The sequence below is a fragment of the Oryctolagus cuniculus genome, chromosome 6 (assembly GCF_964237555.1).
Source record: "Oryctolagus cuniculus chromosome 6, mOryCun1.1, whole genome shotgun sequence".
NCBI lineage: Eukaryota > Metazoa > Chordata > Mammalia > Lagomorpha > Leporidae > Oryctolagus > Oryctolagus cuniculus.
The window spans coordinates 119,158,762-119,186,482 of record NC_091437.1 but is presented as its reverse complement, the minus strand read 5'-3'; the positions used below and the strand labels follow the sequence as shown (position 1 = coordinate 119,186,482).

General features: G+C 36.9%; 2 protein-coding genes across 53 annotated transcripts in view; one reads left to right on the top strand and one right to left on the bottom strand.

Annotated features, from left to right (window-relative positions):
• Window positions 1-27,721, top strand: part of RBM12B (RNA binding motif protein 12B) — a 33,641-nt gene continuing 5,920 nt past the window's right edge. The window contains exons 1-7 of one of the 47 annotated variants that reach the window (XR_011389193.1): window positions 14-153; window positions 336-401; window positions 3,806-3,861; window positions 9,195-9,282; window positions 10,256-10,295; window positions 22,896-22,947; window positions 27,255-27,533. Coding sequence is in view for 1 of the 47 variants with exons in the window: in XM_008255730.4 (XP_008253952.3) it covers window positions 1-153; window positions 3,806-3,861; window positions 4,424-7,358 (3,144 nt within the window). In the remaining 46 variants the exon portion in view is untranslated. Of the gene's footprint in view, window positions 154-303; window positions 402-3,633; window positions 3,717-3,805; window positions 3,862-4,423; window positions 7,945-9,194; window positions 17,805-22,895; window positions 27,534-27,721 lie in introns of those variants that run through there. The other 46 variants (XR_011389192.1, XR_011389200.1, XR_011389198.1 and 43 more) reach the window with 46 other exon arrangements.
• The window catches only part of CIBAR1 (CBY1 interacting BAR domain containing 1), a 38,130-nt gene continuing 10,410 nt past the window's right edge, over window positions 2-27,721 (bottom strand). For 3 of the 6 annotated variants that reach the window (XM_070075307.1, XM_070075308.1, XM_070075309.1), the window contains 3 exons: window positions 18,924-19,037; window positions 14,061-14,180; window positions 2-12,372 (listed from right to left, as the gene is read on the bottom strand). In XM_070075307.1, the coding sequence (XP_069931408.1) occupies window positions 12,283-12,372; window positions 14,061-14,180; window positions 18,924-19,037 (324 nt within the window). In that variant the 3' untranslated portion in view covers window positions 2-12,282. The remainder of the gene's footprint in view (window positions 12,373-14,060; window positions 14,181-18,923; window positions 19,038-27,721) is intronic. The other 3 variants (XM_070075310.1, XM_070075311.1, XM_070075312.1) reach the window with 1 other exon arrangement.

The window sequence follows — 27,721 nt, the reverse complement described above, 5'->3', positions numbered from 1 at the left end:
ATGGGCAGACAAACTGTACGTCCGTTTGTCCGGACCGGAGGGGAGAGTGGGCGCCATCTTCTTGGCTCACTGAGGGTTGTACTTGTTCTGTGGAGGCTGCCGCGACGAGGAGACCCCGGCCCCCGGCCTTGTGTGTCCGACTCGGCAGCAGTGGTGTGTGTTTATTGCCAAGTGCGAAGCAGTTACCCTTGGGGCATGGGGCCGGGGAGGGGTTGGCGACCGAGACGGAAGAACAGGGAAAGGCGGGGCCGGCGGCCGCGCCAGGTTGTAGCGTAGCTTCTGCCGTTAGGGCACCCTCTTTTCTTGCTAAACACCAACTCTCCCTCTCCCGTCAGCCTCCATGTGGTGGTGTGTGTGCGCTTCCCAGCGATCTTGAGAGAAGATCTCGAAGGATTTCATAGGTATTTTTTTCTTTGCTATGTCATCGTAGTCGGTAGTGGCAGAAAAGCTCTGAAGGCCCAGCTCGTTAAGCTTGAGATGGGTGAAGTATCTCAGATTTGGGAGCTGTTCACCCTGTGGCGAGTTGGGGTGGAACGTTTGCCCTTGGGACGGCGTAACGGAGATGCACGGGGGTTGGGCGGTGCAGGTTAATTTGAAGGCTGATTTTGGCTGAAGGTCTGGCGACAGCATCGGATCCCACGTAGCAACTTTGGCCTGGCGTGAAAGAAGGAAGCTCTGACCTCTGGGAGTATGGACAAAGGCTTTGGGCTATAGAAGCGATGCCTTCGGATGATTACCATTTGAGAATGATGGATGTTATGGGAAACCCTGTGCCGTATGATGGATTCGTCTTCACTTACAGTTCCTATTGAGGACTCTGGCTCTGTGTGGTCATGCCTTTGGCTTTTATATTAACCATCTACATTATAAAAGGCAGATCATCATAAAGAATAATTGTGGACTGGGGGACATTATTTTCTGCAGGAGAAATTCGTATTTAGAATTTGAATATGCTTCATCACAACCTTGGGTTTTAAGAAATAATCACAGGCAAAAAGTAAAAGAATTTCTCTCCCTCTCCATGTTTGGAAAACGACTTTATTCACTATTTAAAATCCAATGGATCTGAGACTACACTACTTAAATCCAGTTTCCCTGTTTTCTGCTCAGTCTTAATTCATATTTTGCGTTATAATAAGTATTAAATGGGGTGAATTGCTGGATAAAACGAGCTGAATTACTTAAAATGTATTTTGAATTTCAGTGACTTACCTAACTTCAAAGGATCTATTTTTCACAGATGTTCTAACAGATCACTGTGTCTTTCAATCAGTGCGGAGATAAAAATACTTTTGCTTTCACATTAGAAAAATGTTAAGTGCAGAGTGCCTTAGGTTAATTTGTGTGTTTCGTTTTTTGTGTAATTTGCTGTTAGGAATATAGTTTCTGGTGAATTTTCTTAAGGAAATGATATTTTGAAACTGCAGGAGAAGTATTTATTTTGAGAGTTGGTCTCCAGATAGTCTCCTAGGTGTGTTATGGAGGGGTAGTACATTACCTTACTATCTCATGGGCAAAGACATTTAAGCATTAGATATATTTAACTTAACCATTAGGAACAAACTAGTCTGCCTGGAGTCCATAAGTTTTATTTTTATGAAACTGCTTAGTTACTGAGAGTTAAAATAGTTAAGAAGGTAGTTTTTAAGTTAAGAAGGATAAATTACTAGTTTTCTGAAATTGACATGATTAAATTATTGCTCAAAATCTGATCTTTGTCAATCCTCTAATTCATTTGTAGGTGAATTTTAGTTCTCATAGTAAATAAATACCTTTGCAATTAAAAAAATTAAGAGAGTTAATTTGCTTTTTTAAAATGTTGAAAAAGCAGCTAAGCCAGTCTATGCTTATGGGGGGGCAGTCTGGAACCTTAACATAGATACATGTTTTAGAAGTCATTTGTACTTTTTGTTGAATTGTTGGTGTGTATATTGACTAGTTGAAGAGAGAGGGCTTACACTGTTTCTTTCTTTTATGATACTGTGCAGATAAATTAATAGTAAACCTCAATATTTTTCAGATGTGGAACATGCCATCTTGTTATCTCTGTTATTTAGCTTATAGATAGTTTAATCTGTAGACTATTTTTAAAGGAAAATAGTCTTGCACACCTCAGTGAATATGTCTCAGACCCTATTTTGGAACAGTGGTACTGTAATTTGAGCACTGGACTAAAGCAACATTTATTTGCATATTAAAATATGTAAATTGTAGTTACTCAGTTGGCAGGTCTTAAAACTTGATTAATTAGCAAGACTTCAAAGAAAATGGGCAAACATTTGGCATAGATATTTGGGAAGCCCAGTTTCATATCAGAGTGCCTAGGGTTCAAGACCCAACTCTGTTTCCATTGCCAGCTTCCTGCTGATGTGCATTCTGGGTGGCAGGAGGTGATGGCTTAAGTAGTGGAGTTTGAGTTATGGGCTCTGGGCTTCACTGTAGCCTGGCCCTGGCTGTTGGAGGCTTTTGAGGAGTGAACCAGCAGATGAGAGATCTCAGTTTTTCAAGTTAAATAAATAATTCAAAAATACTTTGTTAGGTACTGTTAGTTTGGTTATCCCTGAAAGTAGTAAGTGTAAGTTTCCTTAAAAAGGTAGTAAGGGGCAGGTATTTTCAGTTTAAACACCTGTGTCCCAAGTTGGAGTATTTGGGTTCTATACCTGGCTCTGGCCTCTTTCTTACGTGAGCCCTGGGAAGCTGCAACTGATGGCTCAAGTATTTCAGTTCCTGCCACACACATGAAAGACTTTGATTGAATTCCCAGTTCCCAGCTTCAGCCCCCCCCACAACGCTGGCTACTGTGGATATTTGGAAAGTGAACCAGCCTATAGAAGCTGTCTCAAATAACTAATGAATTGAAAAAACACCAAATTTAGTTAATACTGGTAAACCTGGTATCTAAAATTAATGAATTTTTATATTGGGTTTTCTCAAGAGTATGGATAGTTGTTCAAAATTGAGTAAGTCTATTGTCATAGAAAAATTTTGGATCTCAACATTTTCTATGTGAGATGAATTTTAATAGTTACTGTGTTAGGACTATAAGAGAGAAATGGTGTTGAGATTTTTTAAATTTAGGGATGGGGTAGTATTTGTCTCAGTTATGTTGAAGTCATGAAATTTGGTTGTGTGTGTGGAAGTGAGAGTTGAGTATATTCAAGTGGTAGCCATAGGTTTGGAGTTACTGCTTCAAAACAATTGTTTCTTGAGTTTCAAGATTTGGTGTTTTATTTATTGTATCATTTTGACTCACTGCTTAATTTAATATGATTAGGTCTTAATGTTTTGAAAGAGAAGAGAAAAGAGAGTTGCATGTAAGTGTGATCTAGATTCAGTGAGAGAAGGTGTTTTTGAATTTTAGGTATTAAATTGATATTGAGCTTGTAGAACTTCTTTTCAAGTGGGTATAAAACTCTTCTATACAGTACAATGCATAGACTTTACGGATAGAACTCAGTGAGTGTTGATAAATTTTACATATCTATGTAACCACCATGGCATTCACACAGTATAACATTTCCTTCACTCTTCTCATACCACTTCCAATCAAGGAGCACTTGTTTAATTTTCATCAAGATTTTTTTTTAATGGTTTGCACATGTTTACTTAGATTTTGTACCTCCTTTTTTACAGAATGATGAAAATTTTCCTCTTTGAACAAAGAACATTTTGTAATGCTGTGATTGCAATTCTTTATATTGCTTCATTTTTGATAGGTAATTCTGAAATGAATTTCCTAATCAGGCGTTGTTTAAGCTCAATTACAGGGTTCAAGGATTAATTATATTTCATTTTCTTTCCACAGTTAAGTTGCTTTTACAGAATTAACAGGTCTCCAAGAAAAAAAAATTTTTTAAAAAGGTAAGACATACAAAGTTTAAGGCTTTTCACAGACAAAAACCGTGTAAAGTAGAATAGTACATCTTGGTACTTGTGATTTCTGTTCTTTATATCTGACCAGTGATACATTTAATGGAAGACAATTTATTATCATGATCAGAAGTTAGATACCATATATGGTTCTTCTAAATATCTAAAATTCATTGTGGTTGGTAAAATAACCTACAAACCTCTCTGAGTTTTAGAAGATACATTTCTAATGAATTCAGGAGTAGTTTGGTCTTGTTGTGAGGCAGCATTTGGCAGATTTACAAAGGCAGTTTTGATATTTTTGATGTTTATATTGTAGAGGATAGGTGAAATGAAATGTTTCTTCAAGGTAGTTGGTTCATTTGTATGTTTAGATGAGAGAAAGTTTATTCCTTGCTTAAGACTTAGAGACAATCACTGTTTTTGTGAACTTCTATCTTGTTTTCATTTATAAATGCTGAAGGAGGTAGGAACCAGGTAATTATTAAGCTTAGTTTGGGTTAAGGTACTTCAAAAGTAAGACTTGCTATTATGTGTACCTTTTTGTCTGCAGGTCATTATTGCTGTGGTTTGAGCTCAGCATGGCTGTAGTCATCCGTTTACTGGGGCTTCCTTTTATTGCGGGGCCTGTGGATATTCGTCACTTCTTCACGGGATTGACTATTCCTGATGGAGGAGTGCATATAATTGGAGGGGATGTAGGGGAGGCTTTTATTATTTTTGCAACAGATGAAGATGCAAGACGTGCCATAAGTCGTTCAGGAGGGTATATCAAGGATTCATCTGTAGAGCTCTTTCTTAGTAGCAGAGCAGAAATGCAGAAGACTATACAAATGAAAAGAACTGATCGTGTAGGAAGAGGGCGACCAGGATCTGGGGCATCAGGGGTTGGCAGCATGTCTAATTTTATTGAGGCGATTAAGGAAGATGCAAATAATTCTGGATATGGCTCTTCAATTAATCAAGATGCTGGGTTTCATGCTAATGGTACAGGACATAATGATTTAAGGCCAAGAAAGACAAGGCCACTGAAGGCTGAGAATCCTTACTTGTTTCTGCGAGGCTTACCTTACTTAGTAAATGAAGATGATGTACGAGTCTTTTTCTCTGGTTTGTGTGTTGATGGAGTAATTTTCTTAAAACATCATGATGGCCGCAATAATGGTGATGCCATAGTTAAATTTGCTTCCTGCGTTGATGCTTCAGGAGGTCTTAAATGTCATAGAAGTTTTATGGGTTCAAGATTTATCGAAGTAATGCAAGGCTCAGAAGAACAGTGGATTGAGTTAGGAGGTAATACAATTAAGGAGGATGATGTTCCTATGAGGTCTGAAGAACATTCTCCAGCAAGAGGAATTGATAGACATTTTCGAAAACGGTCTCATTCAAAATCTCCCAGAAGAACACGTTCTCGTTCTCCTCTTGGATTTTATGTTCACTTAAAAAACCTGTCCCTTAGTATTAACAAAAAAGATTTAAGAAATTTCTTTAGAGATACTGATCTGACTAATGAACAGATTAGATTTTTATATAAGGATGAAAGAAGAACAAGATATGCCTTTGTGATGTTCAAGACTCTAAAAGACTATAATACTGCTCTAGGTTTGCATAAGACTGTTTTACAATATCGCCCAGTTCATGTTGATCCAATTTCTAGAAAACAAATGCTGAAGTTCATTGAATGTTACGAAAAGAAGAGACCAGGGTTAATAGAGAAAGAGAGGTCTGGACATGTTTCCCAAAAATACTCTCAAGAAGGCTATTCTGGCCAGAAACTCTGCATTTATATAAGAAACTTTCCATTTGATGTTACAAAAGTTGAAGTACAAAAGTTCTTTGCAGACTTTTCTCTTGCTGAGGATGATATTTACTTGCTTTATGATGACAAAGGAGTTGGTCTGGGAGAAGCGTTGGTGAAATTTAAATCAGAAGAACAGGCCACGAAAGCTGAACGCTTAAACCGACGAAGATTCTTAGGAACAGAGGTATTATTAAGACTTATATCTGAGGCACAAATGCAAGAGTTTGGGGTAAACTTGATGTCTGGTGAGAAAACACAAGACCATTCACAGTCCCGTGATAGAGACGACCATTCCCATTTATTTAACTCAAGAGATGGACAAGTGTACTCACTTGGCTCTTCTGAAAACTTCAGACATCAGGAGTTGAGGCAAGTGGACAACTTCAGGCATCCCCAGGGGGATTTCCGGCGCCTTCCGGAAACCTTCAGGCGCTCTCCGGAGGATTTCAGATTTCCTGCAGAGGACTTCAGACGCTCTCCGGAGGACTTCCGGCACCCTCGAGAGGAGCACTTCCGGCGGTTTCCTGAGGAGGATTTTCGGCATCCCCGGGAGGAAGGCTGGAGACGGCCTCTTGAGGAGGACTGGAGTTGGCCACCGGAGGAGGATTTCAGGCGGCTTCCAGAGGGGGATTTCAGGCGGCCACCCGAGGAGGACTTCGTGCACCCTTGGGAGGAGGACTTCAGGCGCCCTCCGGAGGATGACTTCAGCCACTCTAGGGAGGAGGACTTCAGGCGACCGCCCCAGGGGGAATGGAGGCGACCACCCCAGGAGGAATTCAGGCAGCCCCCTGAAGAGGGTTTCCGGCGGCCCCCAGAGGAGGATTTCAGGCGTTCCCCAGATGAGGACTTCCGGCGGTCGCCTCCAGAACATTTCAGGCGGCCACCTCCTGAGCACTTCCGGCGGCCGCCCCCGGAGCACTTCAGGAGGCCGGCCCCAGAGTACTTGAGGCGGCCACCTCCTGAGCACTTCCGGCGGCCGCCCCCGGAGCACTTCCGGAGGCCACCGCCGGAGCATTTGAGGCGGCCACCCCAGGAGCATTTCAGGCGGCCGCCTCAGGAGCATTTCAGACGGCCCCGGGAGGAAGATTTCAGGCATCTGCCGGATGAAGACTTCAGGGGCCCTCCTGATGAAGACTTTGGGCACCCTCCTGATGAGGACTTCCGGAGCCCTCAGGAAGAAGATTTTAGATGCCCGTCTGATGAGGACTTCAGACAGCTCCCTGAGGAAGACCTCAGGGAAGTTCCTGAGGAGGACCCCGGACTTTCTGACGGCTTTAGGCCTCCCGGTGAGGATTTTAGGAGCCTGCCTGATGACTTCAGAAGTCATCGTCCTTTCGTGAATTTCGGTCGCCCTGAAGGTGGCAAGTTTGATTTTGGAAAGCGCAATGTGGGAGGGTTTCCTGAGGGAAGGTTTATGCCTGATCCAAAATTAAATTGTGGTTCAAGTAGAGTAACTCCTATTAAGATAATGAATCTTCCATTTAAAGCTAATGTTAATGAAATTTTGGACTTTTTCCATGGTTATAGAATCATACCTGATTCAGTTTCAATTCAATATAATGAGCAAGGATTACCTACAGGGGAAGCTGTTGTTGCTATGATAAATTATAATGAAGCTATGGCTGCTATCAAAGATCTGAATGATAGGCCAGTTGGTCCCCGCAAAGTTAAGTTAATTTTGCTCTAGAGGCTGCATGTCTAAATTCAGTTACCTTCCACAGTATTGATGCATTTTTTTAAAAAAGTGTTTTTTAATTAATGAAAAGAAACATTTTAATTTTGACCTGTGAAATAGAAAAAATGTAAATAGAATTTGAATTGGCTTTTTTTTTTTTGGCTTGGAAATTGCTGTTCATTTTTTCTAATTTAAAACTATATATGCCTTTTTCTTTGAGAGAGATAACTAATTCCTTGAGTTTGTTCATTTTTGTTGATGATATGGATAAATCTCAAGACTTGTATAGAGTTGTATTTGCGGAAGACAAATTTTATATTCACTTTCATTCTGTAGTTTACGTCTTTTACTCCGTCTGTATAAGGAGCTGGTCAGTAACTGATTGTTCAGGTTTGGCATTTTCATTGCTACCTGCCTACAGAATTAACCCCCACTTTGTCTGAGATATTGCTGTTTTAAGCCTCCTGTTAATTACAAATAGTTCAAAATGGACAGACTGTGAACTTGAAATATACTTATGTAAAATGCTTAGGAGATTCTTAAAGTTTCCATGTTCATTACTTTGCAGTTTTATAAAAATAAAAATATTGCAACTGAATAGAGCAACTAGTTAATTTGTATTTGTATAAAAAGAAAAAATAATTGCAGCTTGATATTACGAAGTTTTTCAACTATGTTTATGATGGGAGGGACCACTCTATAATAATAATGTGTAATTCCATGATTTCTTCAACATCTTGACAACTAAACTGATAAAGACAAAATACTTGAAAGATAAGAATGTAATTTTAAAAGGTGCAAGGAGACTTCCAGGCTTCTCATCCTGGCAAGTCTCTGACAAATGGATATAGTTTGTTTTTCTAGGAAGAATTTATTGATGATACGTAAAACTTGTATGTTTTATTAGGTTCTTTTTTTTTGGCTTCAAAACCTTCTGTCCATTCAAAGACTCAGTAACAAGGTTTAAGACTTGAGAGATTGGATTTTGACTTCTTTGATAACATTTAATGTAGACGTTTTGCAAATACTGGATTTGATTTTTTATACTCATAATATGAGTGGCTAATATATATTGGATGTTTACTATATGTTAGGCACTATAAGCACTTTATGTGTATAATCTTAATATTCCTTAAGTACAGGTTTATTATTTACCTCCATTTCACAGATGAAGATAATGACAATTTAGAAAGGCAAACAACTTGTCTGAAGTCACAGTAAGTCATGGAACCGTTTCAACCCAGAATAACCATAGGTTCCAGTTCATGCTCTTAATACATTTGTTACCTCACTTTACTAAATTGTTTTAATTTTAGTAAGACCATGCCAAAAGCATTATAAAGGGTGAGTGGTTTTCTTACTTCCATTGCTGCTTTAAAAATACCATAAAAAAACAAACAAACAAACCCTAGGGTATTCAAACATTGTTAAAAGACCAACAGCTTTAGGAGGTGTGTGTTTTTTTTTTTTTTTTTTTTTTTTTTTTTTTTAAATATCCAGGGTTTTTCTTGAGATGTGACTATGTATTGGCTTCAAATTCAGAATTGTTCATTTTATACAATGTGATTCAAGTTTGGTTGGCCTTTTATGCTGGTTTATATAAAACATAAAGTTGTATTTCCTCAATTCTTTGATTCAGAGAATTTCCACATTCAGTAAAAATAAAATTGAATTTATATGTGGTAATTTAGTCATGTAATAATAGGATATTACAGAAGCAGAATTCCTTGTCAGTGCTTAGGCAGTTACTACCTGTGAGTATTTTGGGTTAATTTTCAGTGATTTAAAGAAATCCAAGAGAAGCCCGCTTAAATTTCCATTAAAAATATTTATTTATTTATTTCAAAGGGTTACAGAAAGAGAGGAAGAGACAGAGAGAGATCGTCCATCCACTGGTTCCCTCCCTAAATGGCTGTAATGGCTGGGGCTGGGCCAGGTATCAGTTTCTTCAGAATCTCCCAAGTGGGTGCAGAGGCTGAAGCAGTTGGGCCATCTTTCTATTGCTTTCCCAGGAGCATTAGCATGGAGCTAGATCAGAAGTGGAGTAGTTGGGTCTTGAACTAGCTCCCATGTTGGATGCTGGTTTCACAGATGGTGGCTTTACCTAGTATGCCACAAAACCAGCCCCTAAATTTCTATATATTTTTTAAAGATGTATTTATTTATTTGAAAGTCAGAGTTACATGAGAGAGGAGAGGCGGAGAGAGAGAGGTCTTCCATCTGATGGTTCACTCCCCAGTTTGCTGCAACGGCTGGAGCTGTGCAGATCCAAAGCCAGGAGCTTCCTCTGGATCTTCCCATGCTATTGCAGGGACCCAAGGATTTGGGCCATCTTCTATTGCTTTCCCAGGCCATAGTGGAGAGCTGGGTCGGAAGTGGCGCATCCGGGACTTGAACCCGTGCCATATGGGATGCTGGCATTGCAGGTGGTGGCTTTAAGTGCTATGCCACAGCACCAACATTTCTGTATGTTTTTAATAGTAAATATTTTAGTAATAGTAAAGAAACTAGTAAATTCATTTCAATAAAAGTACTTCAGTGTGGATCTTTAGTAAACTTATAAATAGAAAATTAATAAACTAATTGGAATAAGCAAACTATGAATAACATAGGAAGAGAGGATATTTTTAGTTGCTCAAAGATTACAATAGATGGTTAATTTGATCAGCCTTTTTGAGGAATGTACACTAGACTAACACTTTTCCAATACATAGCAGTAAAGCTAACATGAAGCTGAAGGTGAATGATCACTAAGTAGAATTGCTTCTCATACTTGGTGGGATGGTAGTGGTAGAAGAGGCCAGCTAACTGATTTATTCCTTACTGTATCAGGATTTAATTACAGAAAGCTGGCTTCTGGTTGGAAGCCATTTTTATGGATCTGTTTCCATCTCTGCCTTTGGTGATAGGTTGACTTAATCATGATGGGAGTATGTACCATGGAATTTGGTAAGTACCATGTTAAAATTGGTAAATGCAGCAAATTAGGGCAATCCTCTGTGTCTCACAGAGAAAGCCAGGTTATCAGTACACCATCAATTTTTAACAGATAGTGTACTGAATCCTCACATACCCATCACCTGGCTTCAGTAATTACCACATATAGCCAGTTTTCCCTTTCTGTCTTCCATTAGCAGGTAATCAGTAACACTGAAGGCATAGTGGTTCTCTAGTGTGATGCCAATGTCACTCATTCTGAATGCCAAACATTTCTGTCTAGAAGGTTCCTGAAAAATAATAGGTCGTATCTAGAAAGTAAACTTAATCCCATAACCAAAAGATAGGTAAAAATCATTAAGGGTGCACTTCTGTGAATTTACACTGATATAGTGGCTCTTGATCTGCCTATCATCTATTAAGCAACAATCCTGGTACTTCTATCTTTGCATTAAGTGTTACCTGTTATTTAATGAACTGCATTACTTCCTATTTTATAGGTAAGAGAAGGAGCCCTGCAGGCTAAGTAACCTGTTGGTTTGGTTGCCTGTTTTTGTTTTTTTTAACAGCAGGGAAGCTAAGAATGGTTTTCACATTTTTAAAATGTGGTTACATCTTAAGTGGTTTATAAACACCCACATAATTGCCTTGATTTTGGCTCTTGGCCCCCAAAACATATTTACCATTTGGCTCTTTAAGAAAGTTTACCAAATTAAAATTGGTCTAAATAATGAAACAATTTACATTGATGAAAATATTTCTGTGGCTACTTTTCCTGTTGTTCTTAGAATGTTTCTTTGAGGTAGATCATTTGTTTTATTCTAGAATTATTTATGTGTTAAGTACCATTTTACTTTGCAAGTAACACAACTGGAGAAGTTGCTATTTATATTTAGTAAGCAGCAAGAGAAATACTGTGACCCTGTTTTTGTTCTCCTTGAACTACACATCATATTAAAACACTACGAGAATAATAAGTCCAATGATCACATCAATTTCTTGAGAATATTTAAGTAGGGTTTTAAATGTTTTGAATATTTTCAAAGAAGTTGACAATTTTTATCACTTAGAACTCTTCCCAGGAAGCAGTTCTTTAAGAACAGAATTATGAATGACAAGTTAAAAATGCTTTCTAGAAAGTCTTTACTTTTCTGTTAATGAGTAATTGCTTTTTTGTATTATCCAAATGATTTTATAAATTTCCTAATTTTTATATGCCTGAGATCCATGAAAGTAAAATTCTTCACCATAAGAAAAAAATAGATACACTAAAGGGCTCTGATTAAATTTTATATAATTTTTTAAGGGTGAATGACTGTATATCCTTTCATTATTAGGTGGTAGCCTGGTAAAATTTTTGAAGAATTTTTAATGATTTATCATGACGCCACATTCCAACAAATTACTTGTTTCCCTAAAGCTGTACCATGTGTACTGTTTTTGTAAGTTTTGTTTTAAAGTCAGTCTGATTGTGGTTCTTTTATAAAGGGAAACTTTATGCTTTATGTAAATTTATAAAACCCTAGTATCTTAGTGTCCTGTAAGCTTTATTCTTGTTGAAAAGTATATCAAATACTGAAACTTAGAATTTTACTTAACCCTTCATGGAATAGATTTGTGTCATCAGACCTTTTCTGGTGATGAAAGCACAGAGTCCTAACAATTTAGTTAAGTCTTTAGTTATTTTGTCATCCTCTTAACTATTGCAACTTGAACTAGGTATATTGCATTAATATGAAATGCTTTCAAATACATAATCTTTTCTTTAAAAATGGAATTTATACCAAAGAACCTGTACCACCAGGATGTGGAAATGACTGGTGTATAATATTTAAAACATCCATTTTTGGTCAGCATAAATTTCATTTAATTTTTTTTCCATTTCTAGTAGAATTTCATTTTGAGGTTTAATGTTTCAAGTGAGTATAGCATTTTACAATTCAGTAATCTTGGATTTCAAGTCATTAAAGATGAAAGTGGAAATGTGAAGTTAAGAAAATCAGTTTTCATCTTCTGTAACATCTAAATCTTCATCATCTGCATCATCATCTTCTGTATGTTGGTCCTTTCTTAGTCGAGAGGTGGATACCTGTTAAAAGTGGTTAACACAATTTTAAAAATAAAAAAATTAAAAATATTTTTACGTTTGGTATCTTTATATGCCCTTATAGGAAAGGTTACACAAAACACGCATTTCAGAAAAATGTCCATATGTCATTGCTTAAAAAGTTTTATTTATTTGAAAGGCAGGGCAACAAGGCCGGGTGAGGGATAGAGAGAAAGAAAAAAATCTTCTGTTTGCTGGTTCACTCCCCAGATGACTACAGTACTGCGAGCTGAACCAGGCTGAAGCCAGGAACCAGGAATTCCATTCTGGTCTCCTACATAAGTGGGTGGCAGGAACCCACGTAATTGGATCATCACTTGTTCTCTCCCATGGGCATTACCAGGAAGCTAGAACAGAAGTAGACGTGAGACTTGATCTCAGGTACTTCGATATAGGATACAAGTGGCAGTGGTGACTGAAGCCACAGTGCCACAGCACTTGCCCCTTAATCATTTTTATTAATGAATATTCCCTATAAATTACTATATTTTAAGGCTGAGAAAGCCAGTATTCATTTTTATTTTTTGAGTATAAATATGAAATTATCTGATTCCAGTTGACAGTTCCCTGTACTTCAGTAAAAATAGATTTTCAGAGAAAAGCATAGCTTCATTATATGAAATATCCTTGAATCATAGAAACAGTATTTGAATAAAAATCATCAAATGAATGACAAAAACACATCATTTCAGTGAGGTAGTGGGGTAGAAATAGTAGTATAAAAGTAATGTGATTTAAGTTGCAGTCCTGACTGTTGGACCTGGGACATATGTTGCATAAAACATCCCTGAGGAGGATACTGGGCAATGTCTGGAGATACCAGTGGTTGTCCAGATACCTAAATTAGCTAAAATATGTATAGCACTTTAGAATACATTATCTTAGATAGAACTTTACATATATGACATTGTTTGAATTTATGTGCAAAGCCTTTATTGCTGGAATAATAAAAATACAGTTTGGTTAGGAGAAGAGAGAAATACAAAGAAGAAATGAATGCTTACAAGAGAACCAAATGAAAAAAGCATGGAGTAAAATTGTATTTTCAAAGTATTTTGTTTAATTCTTACATAAAATGTCTTAGCTCTGTTGATCAAAGTTTGGCAAGTTATGGCTTAGACTGCTTCCTATTTTTGTAAGTAACAGTTTTATTAGAACACAGCCATAGTGATTTGTGCGTTATTTATAACTGCTCTTAGTTGGGAGCTCTTAGTTGGCCCATAAAACCTAAGATATTCTCTCTGGTCCCTTACAGAAAAAACACTGCTCTGGATACTAGGTCACTTAGGCTTTATTGACAGAATACTGGAGAAAACTGTCTCTCTGTCTAAAGATAGCTGCTTCTGGAACTATGATTATGTTTAACAAAAGGTCCCTTATAGGTATGATACTCAGATCCTTTAAATCTTATAGTGAAATTTAAACTTAAGCCATTTGACCTCAAAATTTATTGTCTTAATATTATACTAGACCATTCTTTCGTCTTCTTTGCTCCCAAGAGTTCTGGTTTTGAGAGTTAAATGTAATTATAAAAGATGGGAAATTTCTTAACTGTTGGACCTTGTACAATCTTCCATTATTTTATAGAAGGTAAGTTATGTGAGATCTGATGACTGAGGGAAAAACATTTTTAGTACTGAATAATACCTTTAAGATGGTTTCTAACTTACCTGCCCTGTTCCAGATACACATTTAGCTGACAGTGATCTCTGAAGAGGCGACTTTGAATTTGCTCTTACGATATCTAAACGGGATGTGTAATCTGGTGGATACAGAGAATTTCGGAAAACCTATTGCAATGATAAGACAACAGTGTAAAATACATGCTAAGCAATGAAAAACTAGATAGCCAAATTAAGTGCCTTCTACTTATTTTTAAGCAACTCCTCCCCAAAATGGACAAAATTCTAATTATTGTAAATTTCAAAGAAAAACAAAAATAAATTCTAGACTTAAGTTAGAAAGAGGAAAGCCAAATCCAGTTTGAATGTGTAAGATGATGAGGGATGTAAACAGTAACTTATATGAAAGAATCACTTGAGTGCGCTTGCCAAAGGAACTGTAGTTCTGACAAGCTAGTGGAGAGGCTGCAACTCATACCTTTGTATTCTGCCTAAACTCTTGTATCACTTTTAATTTCACTGAAGTACTGCTGTGGATAAATCCCAGAATAAACTGGAGCTGCTAATTTAATGGATTCCACTAGGATTCGGAATTTGCAAGTTATCTACAAGCTGTATTTCCAAATCTTAACTTCAAGTCTGTTTTCTCTTCCTCCATTTCTTTTATATATATAGGCTTACAGTAAGGTTATCAGGTGTGAATTGCTTCAGTTCCTCTCTTCTTCACACTTTTCATCCCATCCTTTTCTTTTTTAAAAAGGCGAGTATCATTCTGGTCTTTAAAAATGTATATTTTTCCTTTATTCAAAATTTCAAACAAGCAAACAGACTTTCCCATAGTTCCTTTCTTTTGGAAAACATGCTCAATATCTAATACCTTTACTCCTTAACTTCTCAGATATTCTTCTTGATTCTTTTTTCAACAAACTACAATTTGAACTCTCATTTTGCACTAAAATTGCTCTTGCAAAAATTGCCAAAGTCATCTTTGTCTTCATCCTCCCTGACCTGGTCCTGAAACCTTTTTCTATGTCATCACTTAACTCTTTCATTTTGCCAGCTGGCCTATTTTTTCACATCTCCTTTTCTACTGATTATAATTTAAATATTTTTGAAGGTTTTCTCTTAAGCTACTTAGATATTCCTCTGAAAGATCTTACTTGCAGTGTTTAATGGCTAGCTTTGAACCAATCCTCTATACTCCATAAACTCTCTTGACAGCTGTATTCATTCCCAGCTACACCAGCTCTGTCCAATAGAACTTTGTTATTTAACCTTAGTAGCCATACACTTTTAGCTACTTTATTGGATGGTGCAGCTCTAGATTACTTTTACAAAGATACTAAGGTAGACCAATTTATAAACTTAGGCATTCTCCCTACATTTAACTGAGGTATTTATTTTAGGTCATACACTCCACACATCTTTTTTTTTAGCTTGTCTTACTAAAGACCAAAATATGTTATTTCTCTATTCAAAAACGTTTTGTGGCCCTGTCAAGTCCAAATGCTTTAGATGACACCCAGGGCTTAAGCTCGCTCAAAACTATCCACTACTCTTCTAGCCAACATACCTATATGCAAAGTATGTTATACTATGCCTTTGTAGTGCTGGTTCCTTAAGAGCCAAATCAAAATGTTACCTTTTGCTCAGTTCCAACTGTTCATACCCTCAAGTATTGCTTTTATCTCATTGTTCTGTAACAGATTACGTATCTCTCTCTACAACTTATCTTAAATTCCTATAGTACAAGGAGTTCTGGTTTATCTTTGCAACTCCTAGCTTAAGATAGCAGCAACTTGGCAAATATGTTAATTCATTTTTGCCAAATAAAGGATGTTAACCCTCATGTGGTAAGAAAACAAGGCTATTCAAACAAGAGAATGTCTCTACATTCACTGAAACCTTGGAAAACTGCAGGACATGAATCAAGGGATAAAACTCAGGAAGTGAGATAGGAGTTGTGGGGCAGTTCAGATACTGAGTAGGTTAACAGACTACTGAAGACCAAATTATATTTTGAGGCTAAAGATGGAACAGTGACATCCTAACAAAGATGAAATAGTGGAAAATGGAAGATAATATATAACCACTGGGATGAAAATCTCGACCAGGTTAAATACTAAACCTAGTGCAAAACAGATTTACAGGAATATTAATTTATCGGTAGTAATGCACTTTCTACTTCTTATAGAAGTGAATCTCAAAATCTAAATACATTCTGAAAGGATTGCACAGAGGTGATCTTTTGAAGTGAAAAATGGACCTGATAGTACATAATGTGAAGAAGCATACAAAATGGTTTGTGATAAAACTAAGAGTGTTAGATTGCAAAAACCTACTTGCTGCTGAAATCTCAGCAGCTCTCATAAAGGATGGATTACTTGCAAGGATAGCAAGTTATTTCCCTCCCCCTTTCTGTGTGTTCTGTTCACTTGTTTCCAAGAAACTTTGTATTTACAGGGTCCTTCCTCCTCTTGGTACCTCCTCCACTGACTGCTCTGCTCTCCTCTCTCTAATTGCTATATGGTGTAACTGTTTATGCCTGCGTTTCACTAAATGTGCCCTGTACTGTGCTGTTTTAAATATACCGATCTTTATTCATGACGGTCCTGTCTCACAGCCTTTGTGTGTCTGTGTCCTCTGTCTGAAAGCTTTTGCTAGATATCTTCCTATTCCTCAAGATTTTAATTAAGAAATCATTTTTTTTTGATTCTGTCAACTATTTGTGACACATACAATGAATCTCCCCCCATTCTAATTAAGACATCATTTTTTGATTCTCCTATTTGTAACACACAAAATTTCTCTTGGTTTTACTCACACACACACACCAAGCATACTTTTTTCTTTATGGAAGTAGTCATATCAAACTTAGTTACGTAGTACTTTTTAAAATGTCAACTCACTGGTACATTAAATTTCTGCTTTGAAAGTTTGGCTCATTTCTCACAACAGTAAATCCTCAGCACTTAGACTGGTGTCTAGCATGTAACAGGTGCTCAATAAATATTGAACCAGTCATATTATGAGGTAAATACTATAATCTTCATTTTAGAGAAAAATAATCTGAATTGTGAAGAAGCTCAGTATTTTTCTACTAGAAAGGGAGAAGTTGATGTTAAAAAAACACATTTACCACCCAGCCCTGAGATCTTCAGTTTTTCATAGATCTCCCACAAACTACCTGGCCAGTGGATTATAAGTAATGATAAGACAAGTTACAAAGGAGGTGCTGTGATAGAAACGATGTCTAAGCTCTGGAATGAGAAAGAAAATCTTGGGGACCACATGGCTTGAAAGAACTTTATTATCAATTAACAAATGGCCTATCAAGGGTATTAGAGTAAGGAAGAAAATACTTGAAAAGGGCCCCAGAGAGGGATCACTTTTGAACCTGTCATGAAATACAGTGTTATTTCTTGTAGGAAATGGTTCATGTGACCCATTAAAAGCCATACTTCTGGCAGTCTCATGTATAAACAGAGCACGGAAGGAAACATGAATTACCCTGACTTGATCAGTATGCACTGTATACCTTTATTAAAACATCACAATGTACCCCATAAATAAGTACAGTTATTAAATGCTAAAGATTTTAAGAAGTATTTAAGGAAATGAAAATGCTAACCTGGTTGGATTTTCATACATAAAATGAAAAAATAATCTCCATAGCACTGTATTCTCACCTTTGAATTTGACTGTCAACTCTGCTCTTTACAAGCTATGAGACCTCTGGGAAATCTCTTAAGCTTACTGTGCATCAGTTTTCTCATCCACAGGATGAAGACAGTAAGTACTTTTTAATCAAACTTTATTGCAGGATGAAAACAATTATCTTGGTTAAAATTTTTAGATTGGTAGCTGGCCCAAAGCATTTAGTATTATAAATATTTATTATTTTACTATTTTACAAATGGCAGCTAAATGCCTGATAATCCATTTTTTAAAAGATAAAGGAATGAAAATTTAGAAGCCAGCTTTAGTATCTGGAAGGAAAGGGCACTTAGCAAGTCATCTGTTGACCAAGAGAAAATACAAATGTAATCTTGTGTATATAACTGTCATAAAATGCAAATCAGAGTTTGTCATTGGAAACATATACAATATACACATTAAAACGTACCTTGATTTTAAGCTACATTCTGGTTTTATAATGATTAAGTTCCCTGGACCAGTGAAGTAATGGGACAAGAAGGTGCAGAGGATCACTCTTAATAGCCTGTTTCTCTAGTTGTAAAATGAGAATATAGTTTGATAGACCTTTTTTGAAATGCTTGGGGCCAGAAATGTTTTAGAGTTTGGATTATTTTTTTCAGATTTTGGAATATGTACAGACTTTAGATACCTAATTCAATTTGAAATCCAAAATGTTCTAAAATATGAAAAGAGAATTTTGACAGAAAGTTTTGTTTTGGAACATTTTAAATTTCACACTAGGGATGCTTAACCTGTAATGGTATGCACATACCTCTTAGGATAGTGTGATGAATTGAGAAAATACATGTATAGAAAGTACATAAAGAGAAAAACATATAAAGCATTTGAGCGCTGTGCATGTCATCAACATTCAAATGTTGCTAAAGTCAAATACTAGTTAACTGTTAGCGCACTTTTGTGGGGCTTCTATCACCAGTCAAAATGGTAGAATTTTATTTCATGTAATGGTCTTATATAGACAGTATTTTACTAGCTATATTAAATTAACTCTTGGATCTTTTACTATGGTTTATTTTAAAAGTTAAAATGTAAGTAAATAAAAAACATAGCTATTTGGGACTGTAAACCATAATATAGGAATGTTGTAGTACTCTAATTTACGATTTTTATTACCCATACAAACTAAACTAACTACAGACTAATCTCATATTAACAGAAGAACAGAGGGAGCTTAGACAGACATAGTCCTACCTCTAAATCTTCATCCTCATCAATCTTCTGTATATTTTGGTAGGCAGCAGTGTAGACCTCTAATGCTTTGCCGTGAAATAACATTTCGATTGTGATAAACTCTGAAAATATAGTCTTAAAAAATTCAGATTTAAACAATTTTATAAGTTTTATGAATTCAGTAAATTTCACTTTTATGAAATGCAGAAAAATTTTTTTCTAGAAGGCAAATAAAGCACAAAAATTAAAATAGTTGCAAAGACCTTTTGCAGCGAAACCTTCAAATTATGCAATGTATATCCTATGTCACTATTTACTCTTAATTCTCTACATACCCTGTAATTGACATTTGTAATAATAAAAGATCAAGGGTTGGTATTATGGCACACCAGGTTAAGCTGCTGCCTATGACACAAGCATCCAGTAAGATTGCTGGTTTGAGCCCAGCTGCTCCACTTCTGATCAAGCACCCTGTTAATGTTCCTTGGAAAGAAGAGAAAGATGGCCCAAGTGCTTGGGCCCCACCACCCACAGGGAAGACCATACCACATGGCTGTAAGTTTTAGTTTTAGAGCAGTGCAGTCCTGAAGTTGGTAGCTGAGCTACTCCAGGTATTAAAGCAATAGAACTTTTTTTTAGATTGGAATTAGGTTCCATCATATTTCTGATTATATGTTATCTTTATTCTCTAAACAAAGGAACTACTTGGTGGTAATGATGATGATACCACTGATTATGGCATCTGCATAGAGTTTTGCAGTTTGCAAATGCATGCTTTGCCCAGTGTTCATCACAGCCAGAATGTTGAGATGTGGATCTGATTCTAAGGTTATAGTTATGGCTCTTGCTCACTAAGAGCTATAGATTATAGCTCTTGCTCTTTGTACTGTGCTGTTGTTAAAGTCATCATTTCTTTCAGAAACTGAAGGTAACCTCTATGAACACGATGAAAACTTAAGGAAGATTATGAGCCAAAAGATAATGCAACAGGGTGAGATGATTGGTAGTCAGGATAGAAACCAGACGAGCTTTTAGTAAATATACTCTTATCTTTTGAATTATTGCCTCTTGGAAAATAAAATGTCCAAGCATTAATATGGAATGAACTGGAATGAGTAAGAACAAGGTAGAAAGTAAGTATTGTCTTTAAAGCTACAATGGAAAAGGTGGATTAGGCTAGAAGGCAATAGTCAAATACATGTTTCCCTTCATCTCTGCACTCCTGAGATATTCATCAAGCAAGGAGTGGTCATGTGCTTTGGAACATAACCATACAGCTATCCATTAGTGTCCTGTGATTCTTTTCTCCATCTTGTTTCTTAAACAAATATTTGAGTCTTCTGATTGCTGCTTGAGGGGAAAGAGATCCATAACTGAAAATACCCTTTGTCACCAAGCAAATGTCAATCTGATTAAGATATTGAGCTCTGAGATAAGAGATTTGTAACTGATAGTGAGCCTTCCTGTCACTTTATATAATGTCACAGAGGGCTCTGGTATACTGGACTGGCAACTGACTGTTTACCAAGGTAACAATTTTGGAGGTGGGCATTTGGTGTAGTGGTCAAAGTGCTGTTTAGGATGCATGCATCCCTTAACAGAGTGCCCAGGACTCTGCTTCCAGTTCCATCTTCCTGCTAATGCACACTGGTGATTATCAGCAAGTGATAGCTCACATAGTTGGGTTCCTGCCACCCACATGAATGACCTGGATTGAGCTCCAGGCCTCAGCCTGGCCCAGCATTGGATGTTGCAGGTATTGGGAGGGAACTAGTGAATGGGAGACTTTTTCTATGTTTGCTTTTCCAAAAGAAAAAATATATATAAACAGAAAAAGAGGGATACAATTTTGGAAATATATTAGAGCTAGAATAGTTTCTGGCCCAGACTATGACTACTTTCCTTAGTTGTCAGCCTAAGATAGTTGCTAACCAAAAAGATGTCAGGAGCTCTCTAGGAGTGTGGAAACTCCATGGAAAAGAGCAGCAGGAGGCATCAATTACAAACCAAAACATCTATTTTTTAATACTCAAGAAATAAAACAGCTAAATGAGAAAATGTCCTTTTAGTTTAAATGTCCATTTAAACTTTGATTAACAAGCAAGATATTTAACAAAAGAACTGTAAAATGTCAATATTTTGGTAAATAGGGGGAAATGACAGCTTTTTAGAGTAGAGGCTATTCAGTAAAGGATTTCATAACTTTATCCATTTGGAAATAATATGGTTACATATTTACTTCATGCCAAATGAAAAATAGTTGCTAGAAAAAAAAACATTTAAATGTTTGAGATAATTCAAAAATACTAGAAGAAATGTTTTAGGCCGGCGCCGCGGCTCACTAGGCTAATCCTCCGCCTTGCGGCGCCGGCACACCGGGTTCTAGTCCCGGTCGGGGCGCCGGATTCTGTCCCGGTTGCCCCTCTTCCAGGCCAGCCCTCTGCTGTGGCCAGGGAGTGCAGTGGAGGATGGCCCAGGTGCTTGGGCCCTGCACCCCATGGGAGACCAGGATAAGTACCTGGCTCCTGCCATCGGATCAGCGTGGTGCGCCGGCTGCAGCGCGCCGGCCGCGGCGGCCATTGGAGGGTGAACCAACGGCAAAGGAAGACCTTTCTCTCTGTCTCTCTCTCTCACTGTCCACTCTGCCTGTCAAAAAAAAAAAAAAAAAAAAAAGTTTTAAAAATTGTACCAGAGGGGTAGGCATTGTGGTGTAGGAGGTTAAGCCAGGGCCTGTGAAGTTAAGAGTCCTGGCTGCTCTGCTACTGATCCAGCTCCCTGTTAATGTGTTTAGGAAAGTAGTGGAAGATGGCCTAACTGCTTGCAGGTTGGCCCCCCTATGTGGGAGACCTTGATGGAATTCTAACTTCTGGCCTGGCCTGGGGCCAGCTGTTGTGGTCTTTTGTGGAGTGAACCAACAGATCTCTTGTCTTTCTTCATTCTGCCTTTCAAATAATTAAATCTTGTAAAAAAATTATACTAGGAGAAAGTAAAAGCAAATATTTATATAATCTTAGGGATGAAAATGATTTCCTAGACATGATGCCATGGCAGAAACCAAATAGAAGACTGTCTAATAAATTTGGCAACAAAAACACTAAGTATCAAAACCATCAAAGGCAGTAGAAATGAGAAACTATTTAATATAAAGGTTTCTTTCAATATAAAGAATTTTTACAAATAAGAAAAGCACTATTACCCAATAGAAAGTGTAATTTACTAAAGTCATTAGATTATATGAAAAATATTCTGCCTCAATAGTAGTAATGAGATTATGATGCAATGATTTTTAAAATTAGATTGGCTGTTATAAAAATATTACTACTAATCATTGTGACTCCTATGCTCATGCAGGGTTTAAGAGGGAATGTAACTGGTTCAATTTGTGTTGGACATAAGCTTTAAAAACAGCCATTCAAAATGAGTATTCTCTTTGGACCAAGAACTCCACTTCTGGGCCAGTACATGGGCTGGTATTTAAGGATGTTTAATGATGCAAAGACATTTACAAGTGCAAAAATCACCTAAATGTCTACTAATGAGGACTGATTAAATAAACACATCCATATTGCAAAATACTATGAGGATACCAAAAAAGAGAATATGGATTTTTGTTTCTTAGCATGAATATGTCCACAATATAGTCAAATTTAAAAAGATGTTAAAATATCTCATTTATATATAACTATTATATATGTGACTATGTTGTGAGGAGTAAATGAGTATCCACATAAATTTCTTAGAATGCTACCTGGACACAGTGCTTAAGAGATAATTGTTACTGTTTTTATTCCCTTTTCTCTGTATATACATGCATGGGAAAAGTCTGGAAATGATATAAGCTAAAATACCAACTGATTATTTTTGAGTGTTAGGATATATTTTTCCCTGTAATTTTATGAAAAAATATGATGTTATATTTATAATAAAAAATAAAGCTATAAAATTAAAGTTATATTTCTTTCTCATGTCACCCTCTTCACCATATATACCAAGTTCCTGTCCCTGTTTGTTCCAAGAGTGATTCCTGGTCAAGATCTTTTTTTGGGTAGGTCTGAAATTACTTTGACATTCATATCAGTGATGATTTTCCCAAGGGTTAACAAATAGGATTGTGATTTTTGTCTGTCATTGGTCACTAAGTTCTTCACCAACCCAAAGACAAATTCTTTGGAAAGTTCCTATGAAAAGTCTTTAGTCTAAAAATTGTTACTTTTTCTGATTAATGTAAATAGACTTGTGCATTCAGCCCACAAAGAAATGCTTTTTTAAGCTGTGCTCATTACTGCCAATCAATTCTACTCCTAGAGTGGATAAAGGAAGAGCCATAAGCTCTATGCATATCTGAAGCAGTAGTTTGATAACAGGTAAGAATAAAAATAGTTTATATCTGCTTCTCCAAAGGGTGGTATCAATAATGGATTTTTCCAAAGATTTGGCTCAATCAGGAATGTTGTTTGAGATGTGCTAAAGTCAACATGACAATATTTGATTAATCAGAAAATAAGGGAGAGTACTGTAGCTCTTTTTGACTGAAATTTGAGACTACTGGTATCGGAAGATTTCTGCATCCCTCTTTATTGTAAAAAATCCCAAATTAGGTTTACCTTGGGAAAAAAGCAATTTGACAGTAAAAAGGAAAGATATGCAGAATAGAGATTCATAATCTTAACAGGCTTTATGCTTATATATCTGGGAATCTGCTAGAACCATGGGAGTTTGAACTAAAAGTGTAGGTTGTTGCTGATGATATGATTTTTGTATGTATTATATCTTAAGGAATCCACTGAAAACACTGAAATAATAATCAAGTTTGTCAAGTTCAGGCTATAAAGCCATTGTACAAAACTCTATTTCTGTACATATCAATGAACACTCCAAAATCAGTTCCATTTATAGGAAGATTTAAATGTAGGGAAAAACATCTTGTGTTCATGGGCTGGAAAAATGAGTCAAAGATGTCATTTCTGCACAAACTTACACACAGATTCAATGTGAGCCCATTGGAATTCCAGTTGACTTCTTTGTAGAAACTGATAAGCTGATTCCAGAATTTATATAGAATTGCAATTGATTAAGAATAGGCAAATCAATCTTTTTTTTTTTTTTTTTTAAGTTCATTTATTTGAAAGAGTGACAGAGACCGTCCATCTTCTGGCTCACTTCCCATATGGCCAAAACAGGGCTGAGTCGGGTTGAAATGAGGAGCCTGGAACTCCATCCAGGTCTCCCATGTTGGGGCCCAAATACTTGGGCCATCATCTGCTGCTCATCCAGGCACATTAACAGGGAACTGGGTCAGGAACAGAGCAGCTAAGAATTGAACTGGCACTTTCGATAGGAGATTATCACCAGTGGCAGCTTAATCTGCTGTACCACAACATTGACCCTCATGAGGGCAGGTTCAAGTCCCAGCTGTTTTCCTTTGATCCAGTTTCCTACTAATATGGATGCAAAAACAGTGGAGGGTGGCACAAGTATTTGGGCTCCTGCCACCCATGTGGGAGACTCAGATGGAGTGCCAGACTCTGACTTTGGCCGGCCCAACCCTGGCTACTGTATCCATTTGAGGAGTTAACTAGTGCAACTCTTTCAAGTAAATAAATAAATCTTCAAACAAACAAACAAACCTAGGGGAACTTACACAGTCCAATTTTATAATTAACCAGTACTTGGGACCCTGCTACCCATGTGGGAGACTGGGATAAAGCTCCTGGCTCCTGCCTGACCCAGCTCCAGGCGTTGGGGCCATTTCAGGAGTGAACCAGCAGATGGAAGATCCTGTCTCCTCTTTAACTCTGCCTTTGAAACAAATAATCTTAAAAAACAAAAACAAAACAACGTCAGAGCTGGAACTGTAAAACTGTTAGAAGAAATTGAGAAAAGTCTTCAGGACCTTGGATATGGAAATGGATCCTTAGCCATAAAATTTAAGTATAAGTTAACAAAAGGTGGATAAATTGTACTGCATCAAAATTTAAAACTTGAGCATCAGTGGATACCATCAAGTAGGTGAAAAGACAATTCACAGAAAGGGAAGAAAAAAAACCACAAATCTTTTATTTGAAAATGGACATACCTAGAATATACTAAAAACTCACAACTCAGTAATACAACCAGTTAATTAAAATGTGGACATAAGACCTGAATAGCCCTTTCTTCAAGGAAGATTTATACAAGTGGTCAATAAGCATCAGCAGGGAATGCAAATCTAAACTACAGTGAGACACTACTTGACACCCACTATGATGGCGACAATCAAGCAGTCTGATGAAAAGCAATTACTGAGCATGAGAAGTCAGAACCCTCACATACTGCTGGTGGGACCGAACAAGAGTGTAGGGAAAATAGTCTGGCAATTCCTTAACTGACTAAACAGTTAACCATATCCGACAATTCCATACCTAGGAATGTATCTAAGAAAAATGAAAGTATATGTCCAAACATGAATGTTTGTATCAGCATTATTCACAAAAGGTGGGAACAACCTAAATGTCCATTAACTGATGGACCAAAGATTGTGATAATACCCCTACAATGGAATATTATTTGGCCATAAAAAGGAATAAAGTATATGGGCTTTTGGCCAAGTGGTTAGGACACTGGTTTGGAACACACACATTCCACACTGGGTGCTTGGGTTTGATATCTGCCTCCAGCTCCTGACTCAAGCTTCTGCCAGTGTAGACTGGGGGAGAATGATTAATAGCTGTAGTGGGTAGGTTCCTGCCACCCTTGTGGAAGAAATCTGGATTGAGTTCTGGCTTTTCAGTGTCATCCCTGCCCAGACCTGATCACTACAGGCCATTTAGGGAGTGAGCTGGTCAACAGGATCTTTCTGCCTCTCAAATGAATTAAAAAGAAAAAAACTGAAGTGGTGATATATACTGCAATGCAGATAAGCTTTCAAACCATGCTAAGTAAAAGAAGCCAGTCATAAGAGACCACATGTTTTATGATTCCATTTGTATGAAATATCTAGAATAGCCCCATCAAAGACAAAATTAGTGGTGGCTGCTTAGGTCTGAAAAGAGGCAGGGAGTTAAAAACTAAAGTGTACAAGGTAGAGGTGATGAAAATGTTCTCAAATTGGTGATGGTTGCACATATCTGAATACCCTAAATCCACTGAGTTGTAGACTTGGAATTAAACATCAATTTTTAAAAGTTAAGGTTTTTTCTCCCCCTGCAACCATGAGAAGATTTTCCTCTTTTGGAGATACAATACAGTAGGCAAGGAGAAAATTTTGGAAGCTCTTCTTTTCTCTATGCAGCCTGTACAGCCCCTCCATCTCCTACTGCTTCAGGAAATCCCAGGTAACGGAAACTGTAGCTGGAATTCTGCACTCACAACTTTGTCCTAGTTTTGTATCTGGTTATGCTCAGGAATTAAAAACATAAGTAGAGGCACCAGCAGACAGGAGGAACACAAAGGGGAGTCTAAATGTCAGAATACTGATGAATTTCCATGTGTAAAAGAAAATTTTGCAGGCATAAGAACATTGGTAGAATAAGCACAGATTCCCATCACTAGGAAGTCCTTAGATATCAACAGAATGAAGGCCATTCTCACTTTTCAGGTTAAGGCTAACCATTTATTTTAGTAAACTGCCTTCCTTTGTCTCACAATTTTAGCAATTATAAAATATTATTACACCCTGTTCTTACCCTCCCAGCTTGGTAAAGGAGTTTGTCTCAGAATAGTCTCTGTAGATGCCCTTCTGCTGTTCACAGCAGAGAAAACAGCCTGTGATTGAATTGAGAACTTAAAGTTCTGAAACTCTTTGAAACTAAGATAAGAAGTTGAAGAAAATAAAAATAGCATATGAATATTGTTTCATGTATTTCAGAAAGGGAGATATACTTATTTTATTGATAAGGATATAGCTTATGAAAGCAGGAAGGTTTCCTTGTCAACAGTGGTAAGAAAACAACAAAAAAAGAAGTATTAAAACTTTTTACAGGAATTCTATGCAGTGAGCCAAAAAGACCTCTTTCGATGAGTTTTAGAGTATCTAAGAAGGTCATACACAATCCTTCACATCTTTTACAAGATGCCTGAAGAAAGCCACTGGAGACCTGTTGGATTCCTTGATTTCAAACTACTGATGTGTTAAAAGAATGCAATGTGTGTTATTTTGTTGATTAAGACAGTCTATCATAATGGATACAAATTTATGTGGTTGGCTACTGTTATCCTATATTTTTGGTAATATGTAACCATTAGAAAATTTTATGCAGTGAATGTTATGGGTAGTGAATTTAATAGAAGGCACATATTAAAAATAACTGATTTATGGCTCATATTTATGGATATGGCATTTTGGGTAAATTATATCTTTTCTGAATTTTTTAGAAAAAGGTTTATTTTATTCATTTGAAAGAGTTATAAAGAAAGATGGCCCAAATCCTTTGCCCAAGTCCTTAGGCCCTGCACCAACGTGAGAGACCCAAAAAAAGCTCCTGGCTCCTGACTTCGGATTGACCTAGCTCCACCTGTTGTACCCATTTGTGGAGTGAACGAGTGGATGGAAGATCCTCTGACTCTGCTTCTCTCTAACTCTGCCTTTCAAATGAATAAATCTTTTTTTTTTTTCCCAAAAAACCCACAGTATTTATGATAATACTGTGCAAGGTAAGTATTTATTGGCTATCTGCCCTCTGGTTTGGAATGTAGCCTTTTAAATACACCATTGTTTCCATTAAATTCTGATGTTCTGATTTATAATATCTTTTTTTACAAGGACTATTCATAAGCAAAAAAATTCAGCATAATTTAAACTTTTCATAAGTTTAAATAAAATGTAAGGTTAGAAAACATGT